This window comes from Fukomys damarensis, unplaced genomic scaffold (assembly GCF_012274545.1).
Source record: "Fukomys damarensis isolate Sample0158 unplaced genomic scaffold, DMR_v1.0_HiC HiC_scaffold_2, whole genome shotgun sequence".
NCBI lineage: Eukaryota > Metazoa > Chordata > Mammalia > Rodentia > Bathyergidae > Fukomys > Fukomys damarensis.
In genome coordinates this window covers 21,680,310-21,697,624 of record NW_022900914.1, presented here as the reverse complement: position 1 = coordinate 21,697,624, position 17,315 = coordinate 21,680,310, and the positions used below count along the sequence as shown (strand labels likewise).

Here is a 17,315-nt window from a genome sequence, read left to right as displayed (position 1 = left end):
AAAAAAAAAAAAAAAAAAAAAAAAAAAAGTACCATAAAAGAAACAGCCTATTAAAAATGGTTTTGACTTACCTTTATTTCTGCTCCTTTTGATTTTTTCTGCCAGTCCCACACAGTAAGCATATGGTCATTGGAGTCATCAATAACACATAAATGAATACCTGAATCCTAAAGAAAAGGGAATTAAAGGCATTTAATAATTCCTGGTTATGTAACATTGGCTTTTAAAGAAATACCTTATTATTAAAACTGGCAATAATGGTGATTTAGTGAAGTGGCACTGCACCTGCTTGGCACAGGGTTCTGAGTCCCATCTACGGTTGGGAATGGGGGAACACAAAAAACCTGGCAATAATAAGGCAATCCAAACTCTTTTAAGCTTGTTGTTCTTTGAAACATAAAAAATATACTAGCTAGCTACATTTGCTTCAGAAATACTGTATACAGATTCTTTAAATCTTTTTTTTTTGGTTGTTGTTTGTTTTCTGGTATTGGGATTAAACTCAGGATTTTGCAGCGGCCCTCCACTTTATTTCTCTTTTTAATTTTTACCCTCTCTGTGTTGATTTCCACTTGCCATATAGTCACTTTTATTTGCACTTGCAATTAGTTTTGAAGATATCCTAGTTCCTCCACATCTTTTGCTTCCTTCTTGCTATTAGAATATTCAAGATGTTTTTCCCATGACATAGGTTGGGAAAATATGCATAATTTAATAAATTTTCTCCTGATGATAATTTGATGGGATAAGATAAAATTAATGGCCATTTTAAAGTTTGCTGATTTCAGATTTTTGTGACATCTGGCATATAATAACACGAATAAGTAAGATAAAAACAGAACTGAATTCTATGTATTTTCCTGGAATCATTCTCATTCACATAATTTCTCAGTTTCTCAGTTCAAGAAATAGAACTATAGATGATATTAAACATTTTTCTCTAGTACCATTTATGGTGAGAGGTCCTGAGGAAGAGCAGAGCACACTCTTTCTCTTAGCTAGTATTGGAACGATTTTCTATATTAGGAAAAGTCAGAGTATGGTGCAACCCATGATAGTTTTAATACAGCAATAATGGTATCAATAACAGGACACTAGTTTCTACTATAGAGCTATTATGGGGAAAAAGTGGTAACAGCAGTTTCTTTTTGTCCCTTTCTTTTGTAAATTCATTTTTTTCCTAATTCTTTGTTTAACCCTGGACATTCAGTGTTTTCAAGCCAGCAAAATTCCTCATTCACTCAAATTTATTTGTCCCTTCTTCCATGTCCTACAAAAACTCCCATAATTCAGAATTGGTAGCTAAGAACTAAAGAGATACTATAAATACACAAATATATTCTGAAGCATGAGGCCCAATAAAATCTAGAAGTAAATATAAATAAAAAACATTTTTAAAAATGTTTAAAATTTCTTAAGAGAAAGATAGCTTCTGTGTAAGTGACAGAAGGGAGACCAGAGATGGGTTGCCCCAGAAGGATTTAAATTTGAAATTTAAAAACACAAATCCTACAATAATATCCCCTGAGTGAGTACTTTATAAAAATAATTACATACAAATAAAAAATAAAATGCTCTGAACAACATCTGGACTCACTGTATTTTTCCCTGAGAACAAAGCTTCAAGTTTTTTTTCATATATGATCAAATTTTTATTCTCCATCATATTTTTCTCATTAGAAGACACACATATTTATGTCTTCCATCTTTCAGAACAACCAAATACACATTCTTTACAAATTTGTTAGGTAGCAATGGATAAATAATACGGTGATAATAAACTGTCCATAAATGAATTTTCCAAATTTATTGCAGTATGTGATAATTTTCATTATTTTGACAAGGCCAGTGTTTACTTGGGAATTTAGAAATCACAGAAGAAAATTTCAGATATGAATGATTTTCTTTCAAATATATAAAAGTAAGAATAACATGAATATCAAAAGAGGGCTTTGAACTCATTCTTCTTGAAAGAGGCAGATCAGCCAGTCGGTGGTTTAGAATCAGAACAGTGAACTGGTCCATATTATGAAGTTAACTTTGGAAGGACATAAATATCTGAGGTTAAAATGCAGACTTTAGACATGGTGAGATAGAAGCCATCCTAACCTCTTCTAAATCAAAACTGGTATGATTTTTAAAAAACTGACAAGAAAGATAATCAAGACCAAAGTGAAGACAGATTCCTGGTTATTCCTTATTGCAGAGTGAAACAAAATTAAGGAACATTTAAGTTCACTGCTATGGAGCAGGAAGGAGAGAAAGAGAGAAGTTTTAACATGGTAGAAGAGGATAAAACGGGCAAACAACCCATCCTATTGTAATCATTTGAGACACATTTAATTCAATTTCTTTGCTTTTATTATAAAGCTTCAAGTTTTAGATGACACTGCTAGATAAAATTTAAGGCACAGTCATCAGTTGAAAATTCATGATTTTAGGGAATACAAAGGTTTGTTTCCTTTGTTCCAATGTGATACTGTGAAAAGCCAAATTTTTTTAAATGTCTGAATTTTAATAAAATATATCTATAATTCAAGCTGAAGTTAAACCATGTTATACTGCTTATTTCAATATGGACTATGATTTGTACATAACCAGCCATTTCCTTCTACTATACTGGAATCCTGTGTCTCAAGACAGAACAAAATTAAGTCTAAGTTTGATATTTTGATCCCATCTAAATCAAATTTAGTACCCGGGGTATAATAATAGCTATTTAGCAACAGCTAATGTTAAGAGCAGCTAACATCTCTCTCTCTTTTTTTGGTACCGGGGATCAAACTCAGGACCTTGCTCTTGCAAGGCAGGTGCAGTACCACTGAACTAAATCCCTGGCCCAACATCTCATTTGTCAATGGACACACACAAAATTGAGGTTAATTTCTTTTCTGCTTCTTTGATCAGGGGGTTTATGTCTTTAAAAATTGTTACTTACTGCTTTTGAAAAATCCAGGCATCCTACTCCACGCTCAAAAGTTCCAAGTCCAATAATTTGCAGTGTGGAGAGACTAACTGAATCCCACACTCGGACATGGGGTTGTAGAGGCTGCAAAAACACAAGGTAGTGGGAATAACTGGTATCCAGATGGATGTAAATACATAATTCCACTACCATATGGAACTATCTGTCATCTTTAAATAGCAATAGGGATAGAAAAACATTTAGTGAAAAATTAACTACCAGATTTAGACATGCTCCCACAAATCCTGAATAGGTTCTTTTTCTTCTCATACCATGAAAATAAGGAAATAACCAAGTAATAATAGCAAATTATTTGAATATGTACTAAGTTTTATGTACTCTTTTAGGTATGACAAGCAGCACGTATAATATGAAATCATTTAAGCCTCATACTTTTATGAACAGGTGGTATTATAATAACCATTTAATAAATGAGGATACTGCCATAGAGATTTAAATAACTTGATTTAAATACAGCTATTAAAGGGGAGTGTCAGAATTCTAATCCAGGCACATCTGCACTAAATACTTTGCCCCCATTTTTGGCTTTGTTCTGAGATGGGGTGTTGCTGAATTGGCTAGGCTGGTCTCAAACTTGTAGGTTCAAGTGGTCTTTCAGTGTCAGAGGCTTGGATATTTTGCTGTTAGCATTACTTTATCTTTGAGAAAATAATAACTTAAAAAAAGTCAGTGTCCAGTAAGCTGCTTAAGTAAACAGTTCTTAAATAGAATATTGAGAACTGGAAATATCTTCAAAGCCATCTGATATAAACCTATCCCAGATACTCCTTTTCTTTAAAGAAAGTGAACCCAGAGATGTCATGAGTATAGTCACACACGATAATCAGTTAAAAGTATTCACTGCTAACCTTAGAAATAAGAAATGTTATATAAACCAATTTAATAACATTAAATAAGCGAAACACTTTCGGCTCTTCTTATATATAAACTCAAGAGGTTCTATCAACTAACAGCCACTGTAGTACCTCTAAGAAACAGTGGCAACATTCTGCATCAAGAAAAATCTAAAAAGCATATATTGGTTCTTTCATTTTTATCAGTAGTTTATAATAGGGAGAATACCTATTATTTAGAAAAGAAGTATTTCAGTAGTATGATTCTCTTTTGAAACATTCTAACATTCTAAGATATTTTTTCCCCTGCTTATACTAAATTTCCTTCAGTAAATTTTAAAATAAGTTGTGGTTAAAAAAAATCACAATCAAGTGTAGTCTAACAGCATTATCACTAGGTATAGAATGCATAAAACTGCTGCTCACCCTTCCATCTTTATCCACTCCAGCTATCTGTCCAGTTGCGATCCTAATTTTGTCAGGATGTATAGCAAGGCTAAAAAGCAGTATTAACAATCATTTTAAAAATACAGGAAATGTGAAATGGCAGAAATGTACCCGTGTATCAACAATTTTTCCAAACAATTTTTAGTCATAATAAAACTCACTCTGACCTATTTTATTTTTTTAGAAAAATAAACATCAATTATCTGAAGATTTCTAAGTTTTCAGCTATATAATTTTGCTAAGTTGAACATTATCCTACTAGAACATTATCCACTGTAATTAGTTTCTTATTATTAATTCTAGAAAAGTTTTACATTTGTGGAAGCCAAGAAGAATATTTTCCATCTCTCTCTCTATTTTGGAGACACTACATCACTGTGATGTTCAGATTGGGTTCAACTCTTGACTTGAATTACAGGCATGTGGCACCGTACCTGGCTTCCATTTCCTTTTCACACAAGTGGTAGAACATATGCATATTCTCTTTCTCTTTAATATTTGTACCTGGAAGTATATTTTAGGGACCTTTCCATACTAATATGTACAATATTTCCTCATTCTTTTTTACAGCTGGTAACCTATACCACGACCTCACTAGCCTTTGACTGAATGACAGGTTGTTTCTAACCTTTACTGTATCAACATTCCAATAATTTTTTACATATTATTATTAATTTTTTTTTGTTTTTTTTGAGACAGGGTCTCACTATGTAGTGAGACTGACCTCGAACTCACAGCGATCCTCCTGCCTCAGCCTCCCAAGTGCTGGAATTACAGGCATGAGCCACCATGCCCACCTTCTACATATATTATTGTACAGTGAAAATAAAACATTTTCAATATTCTTAAAAGTTCAACAATATTTACATAATATCCTAATCATTATATGCTAGTTTTTGTCTATAGTTGTCAGAATAGTATAGTCACAAAGGAGCAAAGCTCTTAAAACACATGTTGGAAAATAATGATTTTTAAGCAAAAAAAGACGAAATCTGTAAATATGTAGTCTGTCCCACATATATGAAATACAGACCTGAAGAAAAGGGTTAAAAGGATTGGAGAAAGCAGAAATTTCAACTTGAAGAGTTATTTGGTGTATTTTATTGCAGCTGATATATGGACCACATTTAAGGAGTCTAAGTTATTTTTTCATTTCAATATGTATTTACATAATACCCATAATATGTTTACAATCTGAGCTCTCCACAAGAAATTTTTAACACAACCCAAATTCAACAAAATGAGAGCACAAAAGAAAAGTGACAAATGTTAAATGATACCAACCATTTCACGCAGTCTGTGTGACCCAGGTAGTGTCGCTGTGTTCTCTCCTCATAATTAAATAGTACTACGATTGATGCAATGAAATAAACTATTTCCCCCGTAGGAAGAAGGTAAACATTAGCTCGACAATCCTTGCCTCGATAACCATATCTTAAAAGATGAAGAGTCAAGGTTTTTAAAAAATACAGTATTTCTGCCTCGCAAGCACAAGGACTTGAGTTCGATCCCCAATACCAAAAAACAAAACAAAACAAACAAACAAACAAACAAACACAGTATTTAAGGTACTGAACAAATTTTTTTCAAGGGGGTTTAGGAAATGGAGAAGATATAATGAACAGAGGACTGGACTAGAACTAGAAAAGTCACATTCTGTCATTACCTTCGCACAGCCTTGATTTATTTACTGCTTAAGTCTGAGTTTCCTCTTTCATTATGTATTGAGTGCCTGGGATGTATTAGGTACAATGTTGAACATACAGTTTTTATTTTTTAAAAAAAGGAAGTATTTTGCTATATAGTCCAGATGGCCTTGAACTCTCTATGGTGTCCAGACTAGCCTAAAACTCATTATCTTTCTGCCTTAGCCTCCCAAGTGCTGGGGTGATAGATATGTGTCATCACACTATGCTAAACATACAGATTTGAACAAAGTTATGTCTTTGGAGTTTATGCTCTGGAAAACAGAAATCATCACCAAATATAAAATTATAAACATGGAAAGAAAAATTACAGGAAGTCAGGATAAAGCATAAATAGAAGACCAATTATAGAGAATAGGAGGAAGCAAAAGATGGATCATGTGAAAAAGTGACATTTATGCAGAATCTAAAATTATGAATATGGTATAGTCAGGCATGGATTAGTAGGTGCAATGCTTAATCAAAAAGAAGTTTAACAAGGACAGGAGTTTAGCTCAGTGATGCTGCTGCTTGACTCACAAGTGCGAGGACCCGAGTTCAATCCCCCGCATCAAAAATAAATAAATAAAATTAATAAGTAAAATTTAAAAAATAAAAAGAAGTTGTAACATCAGCACAGCGCCTGCCCGGCAAGTGTGAGGTCCTGAGTTTGAAACTCAGTACCAAAAAAAAAGTTGGAACATGGGCCAGGGATATAGCTCAGTGGTGCCACACCTGCCTCACAGGTGCAAGATACTAAGTTCGATTCCCTGTAACAGAAAAAAGTTTAAAATAAAATAAAAGAAGTTGTAACAAAAGGAATTCAGGGGGTTGAGGAGGAAATGTAGGAGAATGGAAGTACAGGCAGAATTCATACTATTAACTGTTTTCTGCTTTACTGAGTTCCTGAAGAGGTTCTAAGAGATGTGAGAATTTCCAAGTGATATCAGGAAAACTCTGATTTAGTAATTTTAAAGAAAACATTCTGCAGAGAATAATTTTGGAATTAAAACAAATCTTGTTGCTCAAGTGATGTGGTTAGAAATGAAGTGAATCTAAGTTTGGGATGTCTGAATTATTTTCTTGTATTACCTGAATCAGTAATTTCGCTTTAATATCTTAACTTCTTCATCTGTTCAAGACGTAAAATTCCCTAGTTATTATGATTTTTCTAGTTGACTTTCAAACTATATATTCTGAAACATTAAAAATGCTAGCTTTTAGGATTTTCACTTTCATCATGGTATTTGGTTACCTACTTTATAATAAAGTACTTTTTCTGCTTTATAAAGATAAAAAATAATAAAAGAAACCTTAATTTAATCTGTTAATAAAATGTGTTATCACACATAGTTCCACAGCTTGTAAAATGCTTAACCAATGTTTTCTTATTAAATTTGAACAATACCCTTGTGAGGTAGGGATCTTCTAACCTCTTTCATCAATGAAGAAAATTAGAAGTTCATAGAGGGGTAAGTGGTAGTCAAAACTGAAACACAAGTGCTTTAATTCCAGTTCAGTGCCTTTTCTACCATACCACCAGAATCTGCTGCAAACTGCTGGAATACCTCTTCCCCTTTTGGAATTAATTTCATGACTTTAAATTGCTAATAGCAAAATACACACAATATGTGGAAGACTTAAGAGATGATGTTTCCTTTTACTTTTGGTATAAAGATAACTTTAATAGATTAGGCAAGCTAATTGTTCTTAGACTAGAGATCAAGCCAATACATTTGCTCTTATGGCAGTAAAGGATACACCCACTCCAGTTTGAGCTTCTCGGGAGGCAGCTCTGTTCTGATGTCATCATAGTTGTCAACATCAGAAGGAATAAACATTGTAATTGGCCGACCTCGCATAAACATTTTAATATAATCACCTTCTGTTGAAACACAAGACAAAAATTAGGTCACATATATTTCCCATATAATAGAAAAGTCAATCATTAATGTGATAAAAACAAGACAAAATAGCTACTTCAAAGTTCTGTTCTCATTTTATGTTGTTGGTTTTCTTATATATTTATTATATAGCACATACCAAACAAAGTGATACTATAAAGATCTAGTCCAAAACACTGAAGGAGAAAAAACAATCACCAGTCATTTCCTTAACTCAAAATAGTAATTTCTGCAATTAAAACTAATTATCAAAATCAACACTTTTTTTTTTTTAAAAGGCCAGAAAGGTAGAGGTAGAAAAATTTTTTTAAATAAAATAATTTGGTGATGGAACTCTCTGTAACCACTGAAAGAAGAGTAAAATTACTTGAATAGATAACCATGCTTACCACTTTACTTGCTCAACATATGTTTATGTTTTTATGCTCAGCACATAACAAATATGACTGCACAAACTAAAAAGCTTTTACACAGCAAAAGAAACAAACAACAGAGTAAAAAGGTAACCTAGAGAACAGCAGAAAATATTTTCAAAATGTCTGTAGTAAGGGGTTAATCTCCAATACATAAGGAATGCCTACAACTCAAATCATTAAATAACTGATGGGCCAGGCGTGGTGGTGCACGCCTATAATCCCAGCACTTGGGAGGCTGAGGCAGGAGGATCAGTGTGAGTTCCAGTCAGTCTCAACTACACAGTGAGACCCTGTCTCAAAAAACAAAACAAAAAACCCAAAACAAACAAACAAAAAACTGATGGGGTAAGTACTTGGATAAGTATTTTTCCAAAGAATGCATAAAAATGGCAAAAAAGTTTTTATAAAAATGTTCAAAATCCGTAATCACCAAGGGAATGCAAATCAAAACCACAATAAAGTATCACTTCACACCTGTCAGAATAGCAGTTATCAAAAAACCAAAAAACAAGTGCTGCTGAGGATCTGGAGAAATTTCAACTCTTGCTCACTGCTGGTAGGAATGCAAAATGGTGTTGTCACTACAGAAAATAGGATGGAGGTTCTTCGAAAAATAAAAATAGAACTACCACATCATCTAGCAATCCCACTACTGGGTATATTTCCAAAAGAACTGAAATCAGAATTTTTGTTATTAATGGATATTAGTAATATAGAATGAGATTCATTTTGGTATACTGGTACATACATACGACATATTTTGATTATTTTCCTTTCCATTCGTGTCTTCCTCCCCTTCTCAACCTCTAAACTATTTCCTAGCTTTCTGTCATCTCTCCTCTATTACTTATAAGAGACATTAACACTTTCAGGTTCATAGCAGCACTATAGCCAAGGTGAAGAAACAACTAACTGTCCACTGACAGATGAATGGAAAACAAAATGGGACATACATATAGTGGAACATAATCTGGCCTTTAAAAAGCAGGAAATTTCACAACATATAACAATATAAATGCATCCTAAAGACATTTTGCTAATTGAAATAAGCCAGTCAGAAATACTGCAGGATTCTACTTATATGGGGTATCTAAATAGCCAAATTCATAGAATTGGAGAATGCTGGTTAACAAAGACTAACAGAGGAGGGAAATGAGAAATTCTTAACCAGCAGGTATAAAGTTTCAGTCAAGCAAAATAAATCTCAAAGATCTATTGTACAACATTATATCTATAGTTAACAATAATGTATCGCTCTTAAAATGTTAAAAGGTACATCTCATGTTTAGGTGTTCTTACCATACTAAAAGCCAAAAACTTGACCTCAGAATATACCATTAAGAAAGGACTCAAACACCCTCAACAGTTAGAATGAGGAAAAAGACTATGTAACAGACAGGAGGCAAAGAGGGCTGACTTTATTCACTTCACAATTGTGTCTACAATCAGTCTATGTCCACTCTACACAACAAAATTCAATTTAACACATTGACATTTCCAAGGTCTTGCTAGGAAAAAGAAAAACAGAAAAAGTGCTAGTATTTTTTTTTTCTCTTGTGGTCATAGGAATAGAACCCAGGACCTCATACATGGCAGACAAGATTCTACCACTGAGCTACATACTCATCCTTAAAAAGTTATCTTGTTAGCAGCGTATAAATCAACAATTATTTAATTTAATAAAGTCTTCAACAATCTAGAATTACATTTAAAAACTCAATCATCGAATCAATATTATACACTGCTTACAAAAGAAGATAGCTCCTCACAAACAAATGAGATTGTTTCTTATTCCTTCAAGTTATAAAAAACACAAACAAACCCATTCATTCCTGCCCCTGCCATTCCAATGGCAAGGCAGATAGGTTTTGTAAATGTTGATAGTTACAAAAGAATTGAAAGGAAAAAAGAAAGGGACGGAGTACAAAGGCATAAGAAAGTCTGGCACTTGTCAACTTGTCTGACATGAAATGAAAATAAGAGTGAACCAGACTGAAAATGTGACCAGCAAGCAACAAGAGGACAATATACTAAAATTTCTAATAATGACCGAGCTAAGGAGAACATGTAATCCAGTAATCCCTAATTCAGTAATTTATATAAAGCAAACCATGGAAGAAAAGATATATTACTTGATAAATGTCTGCAAGGACTTCTTGAAAATCAGATTAAAAAATTGTGCTTGTTATGGGTGAGAAGTTCAAGTTATTTTTATTATTATTACAGTGGGCTCAGCCTCAGGTTTGATCTAAGGACAAGCTAAGACCTCCCACACTATGGTCTGAAGATCACATGATGTATGTCTTTACTACTTCTGAATCTAAGAGTGGGCTATGCTTCCGGATGATTTTTAGCATAGCTGGCCTTTGACGGTAACTAAATGACCACCAGCTGCAACTATCTCCCTTCTATAACCATCCTTATCTGTATCTCCTTCTCCTTTTGTAAGTTTACTCTCCTACAGGTGCTGATTTGTTGTATAAACCCCCTCTGTTTTTTAAGATCACAACTTTGTGAAAAAATGCCTTTGAAATTTCTCCCAGAATCTGTGATCAGAGGTGCACGCTGGGGATAGGAGCAAAGGCATACTTCATACACCATCTCAGGAAAGCAGCAACTAGACAATTCATAAGGGATGTGAATTCAGTTTACAGGCACTTTCCCCCTCCCCTTTTTCCTTTATCTTTTTTTTCTCCTCCTCCTCCTCCTTCTTTGTACCTCAGAACCTTGAGCTTGCCAGGCAGGTGAGGCACCACTGAGCTATATCCCTAGCCCTCCCTCCCCTTTCTCCTTTGTACTGGCGATTAAACCCATGATCTGACACACTCTACACAAGTGCTTTACCACTTGAACTGCACTATCAGCCTTTTATTTCTTTTTTTTATTTTGAGACAGGACCTTGTTAATTTGCCTAAGCTGGGCTCAAACTGGGCTCAAACTACTCGGCTTCCCTAGTAACTGGAATTATAGACATGTGCCAGCAAACCCAGTTGTTTTCATTTTTTTAAGAAAAATTGAAAATCTATAATTTATTGTAAAATCTCCCAATTTTAAGGTATTTACTCTTTTGACCAAAAAGAGGGAAAATAGTGTGAAGATGTCCTTTTGATCTGCCTACTACACAAGTCACCAGTTGGCAGCCTCCTCTTTCAGAAGACAGTCTTTACCTTGGGCATTAGGTAAAATACCCATTTACTGTCTTTCTCACTACAAATTATTTCTTGAAATCTGAGGCTTCTTATAGTTGAAGGACTTGGAGTCAGTCTGTTTGAATTACTCCAAAACTACTTTCTAACTGTGCTAACTGTAAACTAACAGGAAAGTCAAAGGAAAAGGAAAATCGTGGGATTGGTCAAAGCAGACTTTGAGATCAGTAACATTAATACAAAGTCTTGTGGCCCAGGAAGAGAATGAGGAAAATAAATCATTAAACTATCTACCTCATGAGAGTAATCAATGTAGGGCTATTATATTCAATAATGAAGCTGCTGTGTAAATGTGATTAATTCTCTCCTTCCTTGAGATGGAAAAACTCCTGAGATTTAGAGGAAGTGGGGAAAACAAAAGCTTTTTGATATAGACCTTGGTTTGAATCTCAACTCTAGTACTTACTAGAGTTCAAAATATATATTCTGAATTGAATCTGACAGTGATAAAGTAGTGAATAACTATAAAAAATTCTGTAGGATAGTGTTGATTTAGTTCATTTTCTAGACACATGGAATGCTTAGTCCAACCTCTCACATTTCAGAAAAGGGGAAATAAAGGTAGAAAGTTAAATAAATTTTTAGTTTGGGTTCCAAATTTTTGTTCATCATTTAGAATTTTGGAAACATTTCCCTCTATAACTGTCTTGTAGGCCTGCACTATCCAAAATGATAGCCAATGAACACCAGCAATGTGGTAGTTGAACTGAGATGTGCTGGGAGTGTAAAATGCACAGCAGATGGGCCAGGGATTTAGCTCAGTGGTTCCACTGCCCGCCTCACAAGTGCAAGGTCCCGAGTTTGATCCCTGGTACCAAAGAAAATTCATATGAAGAAAGAGTAAAATACCTCTTTAGTAACTGTTTATACTATTTTCACATCAAAATGATAATATTTTAGTTATCTATATTAAATTTATTATTAAACTCAATCTATTTTGTCCTTTTTAATTTTTAGCTACTAGGAAAATTTAAGTGACGTGTTATATGTTATCATTCTATTGGACAGAGCTAATTAGACAGTAATGAAATTCTCAGGCTAGTTTAGAGAAGCCAGTGATTGAAAAAACAGCTTACTTATAACCTAAGTAGTACTGGTATGAGCTCTGGATACCAAAAGCTAGAAAGTAGGCCATTTCACAGAAGAATAAGGTTTCTCATCTATTCTCCCAGGGAAGAGTGAATGTTGGGCAAACATCTGATGTTTCACCTTCCTTTCTGCCTACACCTCCCAAAACTTTCCCTTCAGTCTCCTCAGGTTTTGCGCTTCTACTTTAATATCTTCCATGGGCTGCTCATTTCCTGCATGCTCCAAACTGTAGTCATTCTCATACTCTCTAATAAAAACTCCCATGCTTTTAGAAATGTTATCTCAAGTGTTCTGAGCAAAGTAGTATTGTTCAAATAATTCATGCTCATGTATAAATAACTGATTATTTTTATGTAAAAGATGCTTATCAAAGCTCATTAATCTTTCAGATTGTAACAAAGTGAAAAACAAATTTAGAAAAACAAACAAACAAAACAAAAACCAAAGTTAGCTGAGCAGATTTTAGGGGTCAGGGATTTAGCTCAGTGGTTCTGCCAGTTGCCTCACAAATGCAAGAACCCAAGTTCGATCCTTGGTACCCAAAAAAAACCAAAACAAAACAAAAAACCAACAAAAAAAAAAGCTAAAAAAGAAAAATTTAGTCAGATGGCACTGGGTATATTCTACTTCCAAGATCGGTTCCCTTTGTGCTTTTTTTTTCATGACCTGTTTTATTTCTGGACTTCAGAATTTAAGAAAGAAAAAGCCTTTCAAAGACAACAGCAGAACCTTAAGGATTTGTACTATATTTGTAATTATTTGTATAATGGGGTCTAGTACATCTAGAAAGCCTCTGGAAATTCTAGAATGCTTACAGTTTAAAGCATCTTTCTCCCAAAAGTTTCTCTTCTTTTTTTCATAATGCAGGATTTAATTCACAGCTATTCTAGAGTACTGGTATCACAGGTGAGCCCACCATGCCCAGCTAAAACCTTTTCTTAAAAAGATTTTCTTACAAACAAAAGATTTCAAGCCCAAATTCATGACTCATTTATTTTGTAGTAATAATTCAGTTTTAAAAGTTCAATGAAAAAATGCAATGTGTTAAGATGTTTGGACTTTGAACAGAGAATATGATTTATACTACCATAAAATCTAAATTTCATCTCTGCTCAATTGTTTCGCTAATAAAAATATCTCATAATATGCAGCTCCTAGATGAGAAAGAGAATTTATAAGAATGTCATCTAATCATCTTATCCACAGATTTTTTTAAAAGCCCTATTTACAACATCTGTGAAACACTATGTAGTTAGATTTGAAAAAAAATTGACCTAGTATTAAAATGCTATTTTAATTTTCTTTATTCCAAAGGTAGAGCTCTATTGACTGGTAAACTTTCTTGAATTCTTAATTATATGGGAGCACCATCAAGACATAAAAGATGTGTATGTGATCCCTTATGAGCTTACATTAGGAATATAACCAAGTCTTGTGCACCTGGCTAATAATAACTCTTACACTAATTTATAGTAATATGCTAACTTAGTAATAAGTGAACCTTTCTTGACTATAAACTTCCACTAATTTTGTTTTCTTTATAAAAAATTATTAAAATTAATTCATCATTAAAATTACTTGAGCAATTAAGACAGAAAAGCAGCCTAATCCAACATCAGACACAAAAATTTTTTAAGACTTGCTATGTTGTTACAAAAAATTTTCTTCTCTAAGCAAAATGATTATATTTTAACAACTTACTTATATCATTGACATGATTTCTATCCCCAAGAAAAAGTATTTTAAGCAGTGAATAAATCAAAAGGCTTTTCATTTTATCTGAGTATATCAAGCTGGATGTAATTTTTAAAATATATTAAAAAAAAGGGGGGGGCCAGGAATTTGGCTCAGTGGTTCTGCTGCCTGTCTCACAAGTCCAAGGGCCCAAGTTCGATCCCTGGTACAAAAGCAAAACAAAACAAAACAAAAAACCCACCACCACCACCATCAACAAAAAATTAACTTCAGATGTCAAAACACTTCTCTCCCATCTGTGCAGTCTCAATTAACTGTGACAGAAAAAGAATCAGAAAGACCTGGGTAAAGAATAAAAAACTTGATGAAATAGGATTACTAAGAGCTTCAACTTTAATGTTTCAATCCTTAAAAACAACAACAATAAAAAAAACCTAAGTCAAATAAAAGCAAACTGTGAAGATGTGATAAATTTTGGTGGTCAGTACAGCATACGGTGCTTATGATATTATTTGTATATATTCTTAGAAAGACTGAGATATTTCATAATTTTAATTAATCCAATAGAATGTTTTGGGTGAAACAGTTCCTTTGAGAAGCAACTGTAAGTATAGTTCAAGGATGTAATAGATGATGTCTTTTCCTAGTTATCTTGGTATGTATGTCACTGATCAATCATACCTTTTTCCTGCTTAACCTAATCACAAATTTTAGAATTTTTTAAAAAAATGCTTCTGAAAAACAGCAGCAATTTATAGAATTAGTACTACAACTTAAGAGTCTAAATGCATTCCAATGGTACAAGACAGATTTCTTTTCTCCTTTTTTTTTGGAGGTACTGGGGGTCGAACTGCAAGGCAGGCACAGTGCCACTGAGCTAAATCCCCAGCCCTACAAGACAGATGCCTAAACTCAGTTAACTGACATGCTTGAAGAACAGAAAATTTTCTAGTTTAGCACTAACGTAATTATGCCTTATTGTGCACAATACAGATAGAAAAGGCTTTAACCACAATAAATACACATAAGACCCATGTTTCTATTATGAAAAGTCATATTCTTCACATTCAGGGAAGGCAGTTGGGGCTTTTTACCTCTTAACTGAAGATACAGAAAAAAGGTGTCAAGAACATATTCTTAGAAGTTGGGAGAGTTTCTAACAAAAAATTTTTTTACAACCTTTAAACATCTTAATGTAGAAGGTTGCTACTCACCACAAATAATAAGATAAACAGATTTTTGCTCTAGAAAGCTTTAAAAACAGCAATGAAAACACCAGTAATTGAGTTGTTTTGGTTTTTTTTTTTTTTTTTGGACTCAGTTAATGTTCAGTAATACTGGTCTCCCTTTTTGGATCTCTTTTTAAAATACAGAGAAAAACCAGATAAAGTTCAGATGCCGTCTATAAAATGGGCCAGTATCTAAACATTAGTATGAAGTACCTATCTCTTTTGGAAATGTGGTATTTCCTTTCCGTCTATCCACATAACTAACCATCTGTCTTCCTAAATTCTGAAACCGCAAAGTTTTTATTCCACCTCAGTAACAAGAAAAGACTGTCGTTTAATTTGATGTTTTGGTTTGTTTCAAACTGTGCACCCTTCTCAGTAGGTGAAGCATAATGTAAGGTCAGTAGAAAACAAATGTCATACATCCTTGTAGATAAATTTTAGCTATTCTTTCAGATATGATGCTTAGTTTACACAGATGTCCCCTGAATTTATGGCCAAATATACCTGGAAAAAAGAAATCAGAAAACATAATGCATGAACAAAGCACCTGAATTTGAGCTCTTTAAAAGGTGGTTTATAAGCACATTAGTGAAGTTACTGAAAAGGCCTTCGTAGTATCTAAGTCTAACCAGATGTGAGAATACTGAAGTTAAAGGTCTCAAAGGGAAAACTTATGAGATGAACAAAGTTCTACTCTCTACAATTTCCCTTGGCATGTGGAATTTTGTGCTTTTCCCAATCTATACTCCTAACTCCAGTCTAATTCTTCAATCTTTTGTCATATAGGTCATTTTGCCTGTGTCTCATGTTTACTGCTCTTCTCTACTATACTGCTTTGCTGTTGTTTTCCTAAGTGAAGTGCCTAATAAAGCCTCTACTGCTTGGAATAAACTTGTGTTTTGCAAGTGTAATAGCTAACAAATAAAAAACTGAATGTATCCTATGATCAATGACCTACTTGCTATTCCTTAATACAGCAAAAAAAGATCCTGCTTCAGGACTTGTGTATTTTTTCAGCTTCCTCCATTTATGATTATTCAGATTTCTGCATACCTCACTCACTTCCTTCAGGAAGCTCATGATATCACAAATGCCTTGCCGGGCCCGGGATTTAGCTCAGTGACACTGTGCCTGCCTTGCAAGTACAAGGTCTTCAGTTGGACCCTCAGTACAAAAAAAAAAAAAAAAAAAAAAAAAAAAAAAAAAAAAGCCTTCCCTAACGACTCCATGTAAAAAGGCAATTCTCTATCCTCCTTATTCTTTCCTAGAATGTATCACCTCCTGACTTATTATCTGCTTCATTTACATAGTTATGTTTCAATTGTGCAGAATATATGTTCTACATGGTTTTGACATTCTAACTGCTATCACTCTTACTGTTGAGGACAGGGCCCAACAAAATAAGCAATCAATAATACTTGTTATAATCCCAGCACTTGAGGCTTGCCACAAATTCGAGGTCAGCCTAGGCTACATAGTGAGCTCAAGGACAGCCTGAACTGTACAGTTAGACCCTGTCCCCAAAGCAAAACAAAACGAACAAAAAAAAAGAACAGATAAAAAAATCTAACTTGTGGGCTGGGGATTTGGCTCAGTGGTTCCATCGCTTGCCTCGTAAGCACAAGGGTCTGAGTTCTATCCCTGGTACCAAAATAAATGAATGAATAAATAAAGTAAAAATAAAAAAACCCAACTTGTTTTTTTTTTGGTTTTGTTTTTTGAGACAGGGTCTCACTATGTATTTGAGACTGACCTGGAACTCACTATGTAGCCCAGGCTGGTCTTGACAGTGATCCTCCTGCCTCAGCCTCCCCACAGCTCT

General features: G+C 33.9%; 2 protein-coding genes across 3 annotated transcripts in view; one reads left to right on the top strand and one right to left on the bottom strand.

Moving 5' to 3' along the window:
• Eml4 (EMAP like 4) overlaps positions 1 to 17,315 on the bottom strand; it is a 157,980-nt gene that overhangs the window by 37,803 nt on the left and 102,862 nt on the right. For both annotated transcript variants that reach the window (XM_010604928.3, XM_010604929.3), the window contains 5 exons: positions 7,713 to 7,836; positions 5,551 to 5,700; positions 4,246 to 4,315; positions 2,939 to 3,049; positions 72 to 167 (listed from right to left, as the gene is read on the bottom strand). In XM_010604928.3, the coding sequence (XP_010603230.1) occupies positions 72 to 167; positions 2,939 to 3,049; positions 4,246 to 4,315; positions 5,551 to 5,700; positions 7,713 to 7,836 (551 nt within the window). The remainder of the gene's footprint in view (positions 1 to 71; positions 168 to 2,938; positions 3,050 to 4,245; positions 4,316 to 5,550; positions 5,701 to 7,712; positions 7,837 to 17,315) is intronic.
• Positions 1 to 17,315, top strand: part of LOC104848775 (cytochrome c oxidase subunit 7A-related protein, mitochondrial) — an 84,401-nt gene that overhangs the window by 63,270 nt on the left and 3,816 nt on the right. The window lies entirely within an intron of this gene.